The sequence below is a fragment of the Meles meles genome, chromosome 14, assembly GCF_922984935.1.
Source record: "Meles meles chromosome 14, mMelMel3.1 paternal haplotype, whole genome shotgun sequence".
NCBI classification, from domain to species: Eukaryota; Metazoa; Chordata; class Mammalia; order Carnivora; family Mustelidae; genus Meles; species Meles meles.
In genome coordinates, this window is record NC_060079.1 from 73740512 (window position 1) to 73757510 (window position 16999).

Genomic DNA, 16999 nt, shown 5'->3' on the forward strand with positions numbered 1-16999 from the left:
GGCTTTTTTTTTTTTTTTTTTTTGCCTTGATCAGTAAAATATTTTTCAAAAGATGGTCCCTGGGCCTCTTGTTTTTGTTGCTGTTTTGAAGGAAGGTACGTGCGCTTGATGAAAGTATGCAAGAGTGTTGCCCTGAACTTTGCTTCCAAGGGTAGACCCATTGTAAGTGACTAAAAGCGTGTTTTAACACCGTGGTGTTTTGCTTTTATATGACCTTAAAGGAAACTCTTTGAGTCAAAAAGAAAAAAAAAAAAAAACAGGGCAAATGTGAGGTAGACTTTCGAGGTTTTGTGTTACATGGGCAATAGGGCTTTTGTCCTAGCTGTTCGACTTTGGGTGATAATGAATGGGGGGTTGGGTGTCTTCTGATCAGGTAGCTCCATTGTTTGTGATGAAATGCCTTTCAATTTCCCAAGAGAAGTTGCTTAATCTCAAATTAATAGACACAGGGAATTCAAATCTCCTGGCCTTTCTTTTTTTTCATTTTTTGTTCTGTCAGTGGACAGACACCAGCAGAATCAGATTTCCAACTCCTGGAGATTGCCCGTAGGCTGGAGATGTATGGGATCCGGTTGCACCCGGCCAAGGACAGGGAAGGTACTAAGATCAACCTGGCTGTGGCCAACACGGGAATTCTCGTGTTTCAGGTAAGAGCGTTGAGACCACAGCTCCGTTCCCTTGGCGACGGAAAGATAAGAGTTGGCTCTTCAACTCCGATTCCGTGTTGGGTGGGCCGAGTTAAGACCTCCGACAGTTACTTTATGTGAACAGGAAAACACGAACCTCATCTCAGGGTTTCTATTTCTTTCCAGGTCCTCAGCTTCCAGATCCTACTCAATCATTCCATTCCACTGGCCCCTGCTCTGGTTGGGGAATGCACAACCCGAGATTTGCTTGTGTCTGTTGACTTTGTAGGATCACAGAAATCTCTCTCAGTGGACCTGGGCTCAAATCCCAGTTGTCATAGAATCAGATTTCAGATCCCCCAAAAGAAACACCTTCTTCACATTGGCATGTGATACTCAGGTCATCTCCCCCACCCCCCCTTTTTTAAAACCTGTTAAAGTTTTTAGTTGCTTTTTTTTTTTTAAACCAAATTTAGGGGGTTTTATACCTAATTCAGATTTTACATCAGTCGGCTGATTTGTTATTTCAGGTATACGTAACTTAAAAAGAAAAGCGTAAGGTGTATTTTTTAGGATTTAGCAGTTCTTTAAATTCCCGACAGCCAGGTGCTATATAGTTACTTTATAGCAAAACACTGCACTTGAATTCTTACCTGTGTTTTATTAAGGATATGGTTTTCTGTACTCTGAAGCGTGTACTCTCTTGATCGCACTGCCGTTGTTCTGTTATCAGTGCTGCTTTTTGTGTCTTAACAGCTTCATTGAGGTATTATGGACAGAGAATAAAATGCGTATATTTAAAATATGCAGTTTTGTAAGCTTATATATATATATATACATCTGATATATATATATGTGTGTATATATATATATATCCTGAAGCCATCAATGAAATATATATATCCTGAAGCCATCAATGAAATCAAGACAGTGAAGATATTCACCACCCCCAAAGGTTTCCTCAGTGCTTTTCTTTTAAACAAAAGTGCATCATCTCTACTTTAGTTTCAAAGGGGTATGAAGAAAGCAGCTGCCTTTTAAATCAGGTCCTTTTCACCCATTTTGAAGGGGTAAATACGTACACAATCTAAAATACTCCTTCAAGCTCTGCCAGGTTCAGTTCTGTTTCCCCTTCCTGTTTTACCAAAATAGTCCCAGGGCCTCTCTGCTGCAGTATCAGATGTTTACAACGGACATGAATTATCACCGAATCCTGTCCCGAGAGGAGTCGAGGTTGGGTTTCATATGGGAAAGCAGGATGGTATTAGAGGAGATGACCGCTCCCAACAGTCTTCAGCCTGCTGGAGTAATCTTAGGAGTGCTCGATGAGCAAAATGACAAGAAACCAAATAGAGTTTTCAGTCCTACTGTGAAATTTTAAAATCAGAGGCCTTAAACAGTTCTAAAAATCACAGAGGGTAGGGAGGAAAGACACGCCTCACAATTGAATTAATTCGCTCTTGATGATGTGCGGTAGAATCTAATACTGAGAATTGCTCAGTTATTTAATCATGTACAAAGGCTGTATCTTGGAATTAATCTTCTTGCCAGTCCTTAATTGCTTCATTCTCACCAATTTAAATAAACGGTTCTGGTGTTCGAACAGGCTCAGGAGGAATTCTAATTTTAGTTGAGATGACAGGACAGATGGGAGCTGGTTTCTGGCAACGTCCCCTTGCTTCTCCGTCACCCTGTTTCTCCACACCTGACTTTCAGAGATGAGGATGTGTGAGTCCTTCCCTGAGACTGTGCTCTGGTCTAGAAGACAACACCGCAGGCCGGGCCTTCCCTCCTCATCCTGCCTGTGCCTGGGGCCGCCTTCTGGGCATGGGAGCCTGACCCCTGTGCTTGATGGGGGTTGATTGCTAACCTGCTGGGTTGCTTTTATGGAGATTAATGATAGCTGGTTAAGGCACAAGCTGGGGAATCTCATTCTGCCTTGTAAACTGTGGGATTTTGGACACACCAAGATCTGTCCATGTAGCAATTTTCACATCTGAAAGAGAAAGATGATAAACCCATCTCCGCAGGTGTTGTCTGAGGTTTGATAAGGTGAGGTCTGTCAAGTCCTTAGGGGTGCTGACACTCCAAAAGTGATGGTCACTAATTGTGGTTGTTATGGTTTTTACTGTATTTTTTGTCTTTTTATCCTTCCCTTGCTGACCGCTCCTCTCCCTGGAGGCAAACTTGGTTTGAATGCCAAAGCCTATAATTAGTGGAAAATAATGCTCCAGGCACAGTAATGTCCACAGCAGCAAATCCTGAGAATTCTCTAGCAGAAGGCATGGTTGCGACAGCTTCCCATCCTCGAGGCAAACCAGCCCCCTGTGGTGCTTATTATGCATTTCCTGGCTCACTGGCCAAGACCTTTCTTCTTCTCAGGGTTTCACTAAGATCAATGCCTTCAACTGGGCGAAGGTGCGGAAGCTGAGCTTCAAAAGAAAGCGCTTTCTCATCAAACTCCGTCCCGATGCCAACGTAAGTGGGTGGGGGCGGGGTGGGGGACCATGACCTTGGAGCCCACCCCATGACTGCGGGGACAGAGGGGCTCTGCTGGGGCTCAGGCTCGAACTGAGGCCAGCGCTGTGCAGGTGTCTGAAGGTCTGTACCGACAGGCGTGCCCTGACACTCCATAACCACGCTGTCACCTGGATTGACAGAATAAGGGTAAAGAATGGGCAGCCCCTCCCCCAGCCCCAGACAGCCCGACCTGTACAGTTGCTGGGGCTCCAGCCCCCAGGCCACCTCCTCGAGACACCACTCAGCATCCACAAGATTCAGGGCAGGCCCCTGCCCACACAAGCCTCCAACTGTCCCCAGCTTGGCATCCGCGCTCTTGTCCCCAAGCCTCTGACAGCGCATTCTCACAAGCTAATAAGCAGGTCCACCCCACTTTCTCCAGAACCCCTAAAGATGTCGCTCACCCCGGGACAGGGTCAGGGAAGAAAGAGCATCTTCTTCCCCTGCCAGAAATGGGCGGTGGAGGTCATGGATGATAGATCCCTGATGTCCCCAACCGCCATTGGGGATTTGAATGGCGAGTGGTTTTTCTCCCCCTGGAAAAAAAAGATGATAAATGGCCACTGAGGCTCATCGTTCAGTTACAGAATGGATTAAGTCAGCTTTTATGGTCTGACCTGGGAAACAGTCACCCATTATAAGTTGTTTATCAGCATTTTCTCTGGGAAAATGCTTTCTGAGTTCCAAAAAGGCTACTTACAGATGTAGAATTGGGGCACGCTTGTTTGTAAGTTGGGACTGCCCAGACTGTGAGATCCCTCAGCATAGTTGGGAGTTGCTGGGAACGTTAAGGACTGTGGAAAGTCCTGTTTATAAAATACGGCCTCTTACATGGAGAACGTTCAGGCTGGGAATAGAAAATTATGCTCTCCACTTTGCAGAATCAAAGGATGTGATTTTTTCAGCCTTGAGTGATACTTTGTGCTCCAGAAAAAAAAAAGAAAGTTCATTTCCTGTGTGGTCCCTGGGGCCACCTGGAGGCTTGAGCCATATGTGGCTCGACAGAAATAAGACTTAAGACCAGTATGCAAAGGTGGCATGAACCTTCAGGGAGAAAATAAAAGTGTGTTTCAGTTATTTTAAGGAGGCAAAAAGGGATTTCTGTACTTTGATTTTTTTTTTTTCTTTTAAAGAAGGAAATGTAAGCAACGTACACAAAATTTGTTTATGAATTCTGTCAAAAGAAGTGTTACGACTTCTGCTAAGTATTCCTGTTTTCTGTCATTCCTCTAAGGAATTCGGGGGTGGGGGAGGGCAGGGAATGGTTGAATGATGACTATATTTAGTCATTAGGAACAACTATGTTTTACTAAATATGTGAATTTATGGTCCTGCTGTATAATACAATACCCAATTGAAATTTTATTGGACAATTTGTTTTCTATCCCTTTTCTCGTTTTTCCAACCCAATGTTCATGGGTGATGGGAAAACGAAGAAACCCAAAGCGGTATTTTCTCTTTTTAGAGCTCATACCAGGATACCTTGGAATTTCTCATGGCCAGTCGGGATTTTTGCAAGTCCTTCTGGAAAATCTGTGTTGAACATCATGCCTTTTTTAGACTTTTTGAAGAGCCTAAACCAAAGCCAAAGCCCGTTCTCTTTAGTCGAGGGTCATCATTTCGGTTCAGGTAAGGATTTCCTTTCGCTGTAGAAGCAAGTATGTCGTCGACATTTGGTCTAGCCCCTGGGATGGCGCATTTGACTTACACATCCTCGGTTCACTTTCCCACTCCTCCTTTCAGCAAACATTGGAGTGTCTTCCCCGTGTCAGATCCTAGTCTAGGCCATGGGCATTCACGGTGAACAGAATTATCCCTTCCTCCTCGAAGCATACAGATTCTCAGGATGGTTGCTTAATAAGCAGATGCAGAATTATTAAGGGGTTTTCCTCACTTGAACATTTTTCTGCTACTTAGAAGGGAACTACCAAGGGACAAAATGGGCACAGACGGTTGTCTCTCAGAGCTGCATTTATGCCTGGCTCACTGGGAAAGCCCAAGTCTCTCCTGGTGATGGAAAGAGGGGAAGGAAAGACGGTATGTCACGTGTTCAGATGAGAACGCCTTCCTGTCTTGTCTTCCCTCTCGTCCTCTTCTGTCCTCTTCCTTCTAGCGGTCGGACGCAGAAGCAGGTTCTTGACTATGTGAAAGAAGGAGGACATAAGAAAGTGCAGTTTGAAAGGTAAGAGAAGCTTCGATGCCACTTCTGATTTGCCAGTCCCGAGAGTCATTCTCTCCAGGTGATGGCATGTTCCTGCTAAATCTCTCTTCCCCCAGGGCTGGTGAGTTACAAGTGAGTGCTTCCTAGGGTCCCCAGGCCAGGGTAGTGTAGAAAGAAACATCCGAGGGCTGGGGTGCTTCCTCCACGGTGAGGGGAGATGTGAACGGACCTCGGAGGGCCAAGGCAGGAAGAAGAGAAGCCAGCAGCGAGCAGGATGGAAGAGAAGCAGGAGACTGTGGTGGGGAGAAAGCACTCTAGAAACTTCCTCCTCCGGGAGTCCTTAAGTTTGGGGATTTAAATGGCGAGTATGTCCATAAACTTGTAATGAATTACAGCTTGGATGAGAAGCAGCAGGATTTCTTGTTGTCGTGAGCAAACACTTACAGCCCTTGCTAGGTTCCGCACGCTTCGCATACATGAACTCACAGTCTTCATGCCAGCTCCGTGAGGTCGGTGCACTCCAGTCCCCTTTTTCTTTATTTTTAAGATTTTAATCATTGATTTTAGAGAGAGTGTGGGGGGCAGGCAGGAAGAGAAGGAGGGAAGCAGACTCCCTGCTAAGGGCGGAGCCCGATCCCAGGACCCCGAGATCATGACCTGAGCAGAAATCGAGGCACCACCTTCACCCACAGCCCCCCACGCGTCCCACTCCTGTTACTTTTTAAAGATGGAGACACTGCAGCTCAAAGAGATCAAGATACCAGCCCGCGTCTCAGAGCTGGTACGTGGCCCCCTGCCCCGAGCGTGGCTCTGCTGCCCGGAGAGGGAGAAGCAGAGAATCCAGGGACTTGAGATAAACCAGTAAACAGCTGATGTGATGCACACGGTGGACTGTTCCGGGCATGTGGATTTCTTCTTTTTAACATTTTTCTTTTTTACACTTTAATCCATCTTAAAATTACAGTAGAGCTGGAGAACACAGCAAACATCCGCATTTCTCTTTGCTTCTGGATTTTTTTCCCCCCTTTTTGTGTGTAACTGCTGTTGGGACACGTAGCCACCCCCACCTTGACCAACAGCTGTCTTCGCTGTTTCCCTTCTCTCCTTCCCAGAGGCGCAGCTGCCAGCTTCGTGTTCCTCCTGTTACATATATTTACACACCTGAAATGGATGGCCAGGGTTCCTCTGGGGTGTGCGGTTTCATTTGTTTAACTAGTAACACACGGTCCCTCATTCTGCATCTTGCTTTTTTTTTTTTAAAGATTTTATTTATTTATTTGGCAGACATAGATCACAAGTAGGCAGAGAAGCAGGCAGAGAGAGAGAGAGGAGGAAGCAGGCTCCCTGCTGAGCAGAGAGCCCAATGCGGGGCTCGATCCCAGAATACTGAGATCATGACCTGAGCCGAAGGCAGAGGCTTTAGCCCACTGAGCCACCCAGGTGCCCCTCTGCATCTTGCTTTTGAAGCCCTACCCTGCTCTGGGGATCTGTGTTGGTGGTGTAGGCTATTGTGAAAGTATCCCACTTTATTTATCTGAGTCTCTGTTGACAAACCTTCTGGGTGCTCGGTGCCTCGCTTTACTCTTGCCGAAACAGACCTGATGCTTTGACCGTCCTTGTATATGTGGAGTATTTCGAAGAAAAGCCAAATGCATGTTAACTTTTGATCTGTCTGTATTGATACGGTTTCATCGTCTGAGTAGCTGGAAAGTTTCTAATGCTCGTTCACAGAGGAAGAAGAGGGCACCGGCAGGTGAAGGAAGGGAAAAGATAAAGGAGACAGGCCAGTGGCATTAAATTCAGTTCCTTCTACTGCTGAGACTTTTCTTTAAAAGAAAAATGTTAAAAAGAAGAAATCCACATGCCCGGAGACTGTAAATTCATTAACGGGGGCAGGCCTTCCCTGACCTCAACACTGTGAAAGAGTTAGCTGATTAGCGGTGATTGCCTTTATCATAGAACTAATCTAGAAAATCATGACCCGAAATACATGAATTGATAGCCTGTCATCAGACCAGAACTCACATCTCAGGGCATCCGTGGAGCCAGCCAACTCTCCCTCCCACAGACCTTCCCAGGTCTAGAAAGATAGTGAGTAGTGACTGGGTCTCCTGACCGCTTGAACAGGAGCAGGGGATTACTGAGAATTTTTTCAGAATTTTAGGTAACCCCTGAATCCTATAAGTATTAGGAAAAGCATGACCCCCTTTCCATGGGGCACTCGTACACGCTAGATTGGATGCCTTCATACTGAGGACACGCATAAGGCTGTTGTTAGTTTTCATTAAAAACAAAAACAAAAAACAGTTTACCTAACTTTGTCTATCTTTCGTGATTTCTCCCAGGAAACACAGCAAGATTCAGTCCATCAGAAGCCTGGCTGCACAGCCTACAGAGCCGAATTCAGAAGTGCCAAAACAAGTCAGTAATGCTCATCGACTATTACAACTGTGGGGCTTTGTGTTTCATTTTGTTTCACCGCACTTTGTTAACTACTGCGTTTCACAGTATGTTTCTGAGTTATTTGCCCTGCACCTTTAGGGTTTCTTTTTTCTTTCTTTTTTTTTTTTTTAAGATTTTATTCATTTACTTGACAGACAGAGATCACAAATAGACAGAGAAGCAGGCAGAGAGAGAGGAAGGGAAGCAGGCTCCCTGTTGAGCAGAGAGCCCAATGCAGGGCTCCATCCCAGGACCCTGAGATCATGACCCGAGCTGAAGGCAGAGGCCTTAACCCACCGAGCCACCCAGGCGCCCCCACCTTTAGGGTTTCTATTTGTAGAGAAGAGTATAGTTGTGTGTGTTCCCTGGCTTTGAGCAGACCCAGGCTCTGTGCAGCCCAGCCTGGGCTCAGCGTACCCTGGAGCGGGCCCTTTTTCAGGTCATTTCCTGTCTTCCATGCTGTGCTTTTTGCCATGGAGACGTTTTCTCTGTTGGCCTGAACTCAGCTTAGGAGTGGAACCACCCACGGGAACCAGTAGAGTGGAGCCCGCCATCCAGCTAAATGGGTGTGGTTGTGTGAAGACACCGGGACCTCCTTTGCACCTGCTGGGTGTAGCTCCCGGTCAGGGCCAAGGTCAGAACCCTTTGTTGGCACCAGACTGGGTGGAGAGTTCCCAGGACTCCTGTTACAGCGCAGTGACCACAGTTGGCACTAAGGGACATTATCACTCTTGCCCCGAGGATCGTGAAAGCTCATTTTGTCCAGAATTGGCCTCTGGGTGTGTTTTCGGGGTTTTCTCTAGGAGAGAATGCCAACTTTGTAGGCACGTCTAAAAAGAGTGCCTAACCTGTCTGTTCTTCCCTTGGAAGTATAAACAAAGAAGGTTTTTGTCATTTGTCTGAAATCCACGTCAATTTGCCTTTCTGGGGAGGGTGTGTGTGGGGGGGTGGTCCACCATGTGTTTTCTTCCTCTCCCCACCCGCCCTTTCTTGGGAAGCCCCCTGTGGGTTGCAAGGACTCTCTCTGTCTGCGGAAACTGGAAACCCAGAATGAGCCCGGGGGCCCTAGAGAGCAGACAGGCATTGGCCCACCTGTGCTGCTGGAGGCCCTGCACCGTCAGCATCCACATGCAGCGAGAACCTTCTGGACGCCGACCCTATGCAGTCCAGAGGGCCTGCTCATGGGCGGTGTTTTGTTTGAGCAGCGCGGACCCACAGCCTTTACTTGGCGGTCCCTGGCAGTCCCTTACCTGCTCTGCTCCAAGCCTACCGGGTGTTACTAAGGTAGCCTCTGACCCCGCCCTCCCTCTCTCGCCCCGCCCCGCGCAGGCGCAGCAGAGTGCCAGCCTGCCTCCACGAGAAGGCGCGGAGCCCGCCGGCGGCCCGCAGGAAGAGGAGCCCAGCGCCCCGGCCGAAGAGCCGCGCCGGAGCCCCGCGCCTCCCCAGAGCCCCGCGGGCGGCGGGAAGGCGGACGGAGCCGCGCGGGCGGCGGCCGACGAAGAGGAGGAGGTCGTTACGGATAGGACCCAGCAGAGTAAAGCTCAGCCCCCGCAGCCGAGCACAGGTCCAGCATCCAGGGCTGCCCGCGGCAGCAGCACTTCCATTCCTTTCATTGACTGCAGTGACGTAGATAGCGAGTCCGACCTGCTCAGGGAGCAAACGTCCCAGTCCCAAACAAATGACAATTATGAGGGTGATTTGACCAGTGGGGTTTACCTGCTCTCCAGGGATGAGAGGCGGACCGAGGCTAGGCTCAGGGCTTCCCCTCCCTCCATGAAGTCCTCCCGGCCTCCTTCCAGAGAGTTCCTCGATGATGATTCCGCAGACCTCACCTTTGATATGAGCGGGAGCCCCCGACTCCCGAGACATAGCTCCCTGATAGATGAGCTGTTCAGGGGCTCGGACGGTCGCAGTAGCCCAGCCACCCCGCTGTCCCCCGCTAGCAGACAGTCGAGTCCGAATATGAGTTGGGACCGGACTGGGTCTCAGGGCTATGTCTCCGAAAATGGGCATGACCCGAGAGGGGAAAGGACGGGAGAAGATGCTCTCCCGAGCCAGGGCCCTCTTTCCGAGAGCTCGTCCCCCGTCCTGCAGAGGCCATACTTACGGAGTCTTCCCAGTAGATACAACAAGTCAGAGACCGACCCGCTCATCCTTAGCCAGGTGGCGACAACCCCACAGGCACTGGATGGGCTTGATGGCCACGAAAAGGGAGGACTGGCCAGCCTGGCCGCCTCGGGAGGTAGAATGCTGGCTAATGGTGCACCTTTCGTGGGTCCGACCCCAAAGACCCCCGCCATGCGGTCAGCATGTGCCGGCGGCCTGGCGGGCCCGCGGGCACCCCTGCACGTGACCGAGGGCTCCACCAGCAGCGGGACTGAATCCAGTGATTCGGACTCTGAGATGGGGATCCCTTTGAGGCAGCCACTCACATTTGGCAACCCAGCGGTGCTGGGCTCCCCTTCCATGCGGAGAAGTCCGGAGCAGGTGGGTGGCCTGCGCGTGAGTGAGGAGGCCGAGGAGGCCGAGGAGGAGGGCCAGGCTTCAAGAGTTGGGAACCTGGAGTCCTGAGTCCAGGGTTCCAGTGGAGATGATCTGTCCTAGGGACTCATTAATCTTTAATCAATGTTTGTTGGAGGAAGTTTTGGACAGCCCTGTTTGGATAGGGTATGCCTAACTCTAAAATCTTAAAGAAAAAGGAAACTTGGCATAGTGGTCTTGCTTTCCCCAAAAAAAAAAAAAAAGTGGACAAGATAAATAGTAAGACATGATGACAAGTTACCAGGAGCTTGTCTATCTTTCTGGTTGAAGGCAAGGAAGAGACTCATTCTTATGATTCTGATCATGTGTATAGGGCGTTTATTTATCTGGAAATCTTCTGTGTGTATTGAGTTTGTGTGCAGATCCGCTCCTATCGATTGAATGTTCAGACTGAACTATCATTGCGATCCCAGGGAAGGTGTTGGTTTTACTCCCCCCGCCCCCCTTTAAGAGGAGGTGCTGCTTTTTGGAGCTTTTTTGGAGCCTCAGAAAGTGAGGAATTGACATAATTCAGGCCCGTTTGTAAGTTGATTGCTGGCTAAGATTTAAGTGTGGGTGAAATCTCCGTCAAGAATAATGAACATTTTAATGAGAAGAGTCTTTCTTCTCTCCAGACTTCCTCTGAAATAATGTAAAGGATGTCAGGTGATTTATAAGGGTTTGCTGCTTTGGCTGCGATTTGTATCAGTCGGTCAAACTGTTAGCTATGTTTTAAGCTATAGCTGGCTGTCAGAATTTCAAACTGAAACACAAATGCGGTTGAGGGGCGATGCAGGGGAAAGTCAGACCTTGCAGGAGGCACTAAAGGCCTGCCTTTGACACACGTGCAGCAGAGAGAGGACCGTTTTTCAGTATTGCTGCCTCTTGGCTGGTTATTATGTACATTCTTAACGTTCACACTTGGGTGAACAGGGTCTTCTCTTGGAAACAGTGACTTCTAGAAGTTTCCATGTGCAGGAAAAGAAGTGTATGTAGTGAGAGGTCTGATTTCTTCTTAAATCTTGCCCACTTCTGCCAGTGCCTTTCACTCAGCATTCCTGCATCTTAGATCAAAGAACCTGGTTTTATCATGCTTGTTTCTCGGCCCCAGCCGCACAAGGGAATCACCTGGGACATTTTAAAAACCAGTGATGCCTGGGCCCTGACCCTAGACATTTTTATCTAATTGGTCTGGGGTGCCACTTGGGTTCCCCAGATGGTTCTGCTGGGCAGTCTGGGTCACTCCTCAGCCCGACACAGTTGCCTTCTAGAATCTAGTGGCCTGTGTTGAAGCTGACAGGTAAATTTCTGACTTGCTTGCAGAGTAAGGAAAGCATCATCAGTGAAATACTTTTCAGTAATTAATGCCTGTTACTTGGTACTTTGCAGTCTTTAGTACTTTTTCAAAAAAAAAAAAAAGGTGAGTTGTAGAATCAGATTTTTAGATCCTAACTACCAGATAACTGAAAAGAGTTTTAACAGTGATATACCCCTGGCGCGTCACCATGCCGACCACCTCACTAAACTCCTGCATGTGGCGTGACGACGAGGGAAGGGCTCCACGTACTCAGGAAGCAGGGAAGAAATTGGCAGCCGTATGTGACAAATAGACATATCGACTGACCTCGCGGCTCCCAAATGATTATCTGTCCACACGAATGTTGACAAGTTGGTTTTGAAGATGCCGAAAACGTAATCCATTTTTATACAAACTTTTTTTTCTTGTCTTATTTTCCTAATCCTTTGATTCAGTGCATGATTGATGAATCAAACTGGTTGTTGGATGGTTTAAAAGATGTCCATTGAAGTAGTCTATTGATGTCTTGCTTTAGATCTCTATATTTAACAGAGTCACGGAACTTTAGAACTAGAAGGGACCTTAGAGATCGTCTAGGGGAAACCTTCATTTTGTGGATGATAAACCTTGTCCTGTTGAAGTCAAGACACTTCGCCTAGTCATACAGCTACTGCATGAGGAAGCGGAACTAGAACCTTGGCCCGTAGCCCTTCAGCTCTAGTCTGTGTGACCTCTTGGTACAATAGGACGTTTTTGATTCAGTACTTTAATTTTGGAGACTCTTGTTCAGATTAATAATTAAAATCAGATGTGGAGACCAGGGATCATGGAGACCTGACTGAAGACAGTTTCAGTCCATAATGCGTAGGAGGCGTTGCTCTTTCTCTTGTGGGGTTTTTGCACTTATATAACGTGTTCTTGCGTATTCTGTTCTGGACTTAGAAAAAGATGTCGATCTGCTGTATAAAAATGTAGTCCCCTGTGAGTTAAGCAGAGTCCCCTTTGGAACCCTGTGGTTTATTTGTGAAGGTGATTTGTTCAGATGACTTTTCTTTTTACCTCTAATTACACCGCAGCCTGCTGATGAAGTGTGAATGAGCAGTGGGTATTAACCTACCCAGCATACAGTGCGAATCAGCAAATGTAAACCTCCAAAGCAAAACACGCTCCAGTAATTATTTTGTTTTGCTTTTTGCTTAAAGGAGTGATTTTTGTCTGTTTGTTTTTATGTGAAATGTTTTTAAAACAGCTGATCAATGGTAGTATACTCAGTTCCGTGTTGACGGACGTTCCCATCTTAGGGTAGCTCATCAAGTTTTCCTCTGGTTTATTTCGTACCAGCCAAGCGACTCCATTTCTGCTTCTGGGCCAGTATTTATGAAAGCAGCAATCCTGATGTGATTAATGGTGCTTAACAGAGAAGGGTTATGGTTTGTTCAAAAGCCACGTAGCCTAAAGTGCTGAAAATATCCACTAATTGCCTCTGGGGGAGCTTGCTCTGCACAAATAAAGATTTTAAGCATGGGTCGGGGGGTACTTCTAAGCATTCTTGGAGCCCGGCAGAGCCAGCTCGCGCAGGAGATGTGGTCTCTCTCCGTGCAGAGGTCAGGGAAAACCCACAGCCTCCCACCTTCTACCTTTTGGGCGCCCCTGGTTCCCCAGGTCTTAACATGGCCTCCGGAGCCACATGGTGTAGCAGCGAAGGACACGTGTGTGACAAAGTTGAACCCAGGATGTAGCAAAGCGATGGGGTTGGGTGTGGACAAGTGACCTGTGGATTCATTCTAGTTTCCAGAGGGTTTCCCAAGACCCGTCTGTCTGTGTTTCTAAGACAACAGCTAGTGCAGAGGACTCCTGAATCAATAAGGAGCCCAGGTCTTTGGGTAATAGCTGCTCCATGAAATAGGAAACCTTAAGGCCTCGGATAGAAGACAAACCATCTAGAGAAACATACCTTCCTGCCACCAGGCCTCCTCCAGGGCCCCCTTGCATCCGTATCTTTTGTGAGATGGTATTTCAGAGTGTGCAAATTGTAGCCCCTCGCGTGGTTGATTTTTCTGTTGCTGTTTTTCAGGGCAAAATAAAATGCAAGAAATTCTTTTAGCATGAAGAAATGCATTTAATGGGTTCCGGAACTTAAAGTGAACTGCTCCAGCTCCTTTGACAGGCATCTGTATGCCATTGACGATATTTTATTAGACAGGCATTTAATTAAAGGAATTCTGTGGGCCAGATTCTTCCCCACATATGTGACTCATATTTGGGGATTTCTCACAGACTTAGCTCCCAATTTTGCCACGTGGCCAGCACTTGAAATGTGAATGATTTTGATTTTATTCTCAAGAGCTTCTTTGAAGATTTCAAACCCAGCAATGCTTTAAAAAAAAAAAAAAAAAAAAAAGCCAGGCCTGCAAAACTAAAATACAGCCTGAGCCTCTTGAAATCTGCACCACGTATGCAAAATCCAGCCTGTCCTCTGCTGAATCAGAAACTCAGCTTGCATCCTAGCCTTGGAAGCCCTTTGATTGTGCTGTGAAGCAGTATCTAAAAGAAGGAAAAATTAATGAGATTAAACTGTCTTTTAAATTCTGTTAAAACTTGCGCATATGCGTACAGCTTCCTTTTTCGTATCTGTAATCGTGTTCACCTCCGTTCCATCAACTTTTTCCACTTAAAATGTTACTCCGTATTCAGCACAGAATGAGTTTGGTGCGGTTGCTGTCATGAGTCAGTGATTGGTCCAGCCTTAAATTAAGAAACTTGGGGGCCCTCTTCATCGTTGGGCTTATTTTGAATTTATTCTGTTTTAATCACTCTTTCGTCTCGGCAAGAATTTAGAGAGACCTCAGAATTGCATTCCTAAGAAAGGCTCTGTTTTCTGGATCTTCTGTCTCTCGGAGGCCATAAGCCTTCCTTCTCTGATAGGAGCGGAGTCACTCGAGAGCTAGCGGACCTTTCTCTGGTTTCACGGGATGAGTCGGTTGCTGCAGATTTTATAAATCAAGCTGCAGCGGAATCTTTCTCTGCCATCGCTGCCAGAGGGAGTAAGTCTCTGTTGAGCCTGAAAGGAGTGACCATTTCAGAAAAATCCACCACTGGTGACTGTCTGATGAGTTTCACACTCAGCCGTGTTCAGCACATCTGTGAGAGCACATGGGAGGAGAAGTGCTTGTTATGAACTCTGAGAGCAGTAAGTGATGAACAAACGAGACTCTGGTGTCCTGAGACGATTTACTGGCGCTGCTGCTTTTTCTTTGTTAGTTTCATCCCGTCTGTTTCAGTCAAGTTGTGTGAAACAATGCAGGAGAGTGGGCTCCCTGGTGTACACTCGTGCAGACCTCTAACTCCACTCGCTGGTTTTTAAAAGGAAGCCACTGACTTTTAGATCAAAATAAGCATGCCACTTTAATAAGAAGCTGTTCTGTTCTTGTTTTTTTTTAAAAAAAAAAAAGAAGGAAAAAAAAACCCAACTCCATGATTTGGCATTATGTTGTCGGGATCTGGTTGTTATGATGGTTGCTTAGAGCCATCGTTGAAAAGGGTTTCTTACTATTTCCTCAAATAACCTAGAGATTTCCAAGTAATTCCAAACAGGAGTTGCAGATGCTCACTTGTATGCCATTTTATCTGTTTAGGAGGTGGTGGGTGGAATCTTGTTTTGAGCCCCCCCCCCCAAAAAAAGGGAGGAAACAGTACATCATTCCAAGAAACGTAAATGACCTTTCTAGCATGAGGAACATTTCTTATCTTCCCATGAAAGCAATTCAGCATCACTGGAGGGACCTGGGGAAGAAGTGAGAAAATCTTTTCCTGAAAGCTTTCAGAACTGAATTGACTGATTTGTCCAGAATCATGTCGGTGTAGGCTGACCTTAGCTTCTCCTGGAGACACGGGCATTTCTTCGGCCTCCCGTGTTGTTCCTGGGGGAAGGCACCTCCTCTGGGTCTTTGCATGGGTTCTAGATCAGGTTACTCTGGAATGTCTCGGGGTGGATTCGTATCTGAAAGCAGGGAGGATTAAAAGTCAGCTGTTGACATGGGACATCTGATCCACGTGTGTAGCCGAGAGCTGGTGCCCCAGAGGCCGTCACGGGAAGGGCACCCAAAGATCCACGGGCTTGTGGCGTAGCAGTTGCAGAATATCGAAGGGTGATGGCAGATCGTTGCCAAACACAGCCTAAGCCGGGGGCGCGAGTGAGGACCGTGTGTGTGCGCATGCGTGCGCACTTAGTAAAAAACATCAGGCAGGGATCCACTCATTCCACTTTTAAGTAAGAGATGGAGGCGGTAGGGAGGGAGTCTACAAGCAGTTTTCTGCTCTCTTACGAGTTTGGGCTGTTTACTGGCTCTCAAATAGGAAACAGGAGAAGGTTCCTTCTGGAGCCCACAGTGATATGATTGGTGTGTCGTTACCCACAAACTTTCTGGCTCATGAAACTAGGCTAACGGTCCTTTTCCCCCTGGGTCTCCCAAGTTCCTTGGTGGGAAGTAAAGAATTTGTCATTTTGCCCTCAGCAATGTACAGAACAACCGAAGACAGGCCTTCTTTAGTGCAGACCACATACCTGCTACTCTCCCCACACACACCTCAAAGCCCGACTGGCCCAGTCCCTCCCGCTCACCACCCCCTTCTGCGTGGAAAGTTGCCGTGAACACCTGACTAACCCAGTCTCACAAGCTTGGCCTATATGATTAATCCAGTTCCCTTCTGTCCTTTCTGTGTGTATATTTAATACTAGAGATAAAATATTTTATTAAAAATGTCTAATACGCCAAATTTTACAATAGAAAAGGCTGGGGACTTCATTCTCATTTTTGTCATTTGTTTAATAAATTTGGGGAAACATTTTCTGTTGTTCCATTGTATGCACTGTCTGTCAGCATGTACCTACCTGGGAGGGAAAAAGCCCCCCTCCCCCGCCCCCGGTGTTCTGTCTTTATCCTCAGAGCATGGTGTACCCTCTGTTCCCTGCATTGTTGGAGCACTGTCTGATGTCTTTTTTTTTTTTTTTTTTAACACTGCTGAATACCAATTTGTACTTGGAATACCTGTTTCCTCTAGAATTACAGTGATCCTGTTCTCTAAACAGCAAGCTTTAACACGGAGGCATGCCGGGGTGCTACCCCATGTCACTGAGGGCGCGGGCTAGAAGGCGAACGGAAGACTTCCCTTGTCTGATGTCGTCTTCTAAGGAGCCTGCACTTTGTACTGTGTGTGCACTGGGTGGGGTAGGGGGGTGGTCTTTGGAAGCGAGCAGGATCACTGTAGTAAGGGGAGAGGGTCTCATGGAAACAAGAGTGTATCTGTGGCCACAGCTTGCATAGGGGAGCTCGGACATCTAACCAAAGGGCTGGCTTCCTGTTTTGATAGGGACCTGCCACTCAGATGGGGGTAGAACACTCTCCACAGTTGGCGTCTATAGCTGGGCGCTTG

General features: G+C 47.3%; 1 protein-coding gene across 8 annotated transcripts in view; it reads left to right on the forward strand.

Annotated features, from left to right (window-relative positions):
- The window catches only part of FARP1 (FERM, ARH/RhoGEF and pleckstrin domain protein 1), a 280772-nt gene that overhangs the window by 214104 nt on the left and 49669 nt on the right, over nt 1-16999 (forward strand). For all 8 annotated transcript variants that reach the window (XM_045978472.1, XM_045978471.1, XM_045978469.1 and 5 more), the window contains exons 8-13: nt 500-647; nt 3009-3104; nt 4612-4775; nt 5260-5328; nt 7653-7728; nt 9079-9313. In XM_045978472.1, the coding sequence (XP_045834428.1) occupies nt 500-647; nt 3009-3104; nt 4612-4775; nt 5260-5328; nt 7653-7728; nt 9079-9313 (788 nt within the window). The remainder of the gene's footprint in view (nt 1-499; nt 648-3008; nt 3105-4611; nt 4776-5259; nt 5329-7652; nt 7729-9078; nt 9314-16999) is intronic.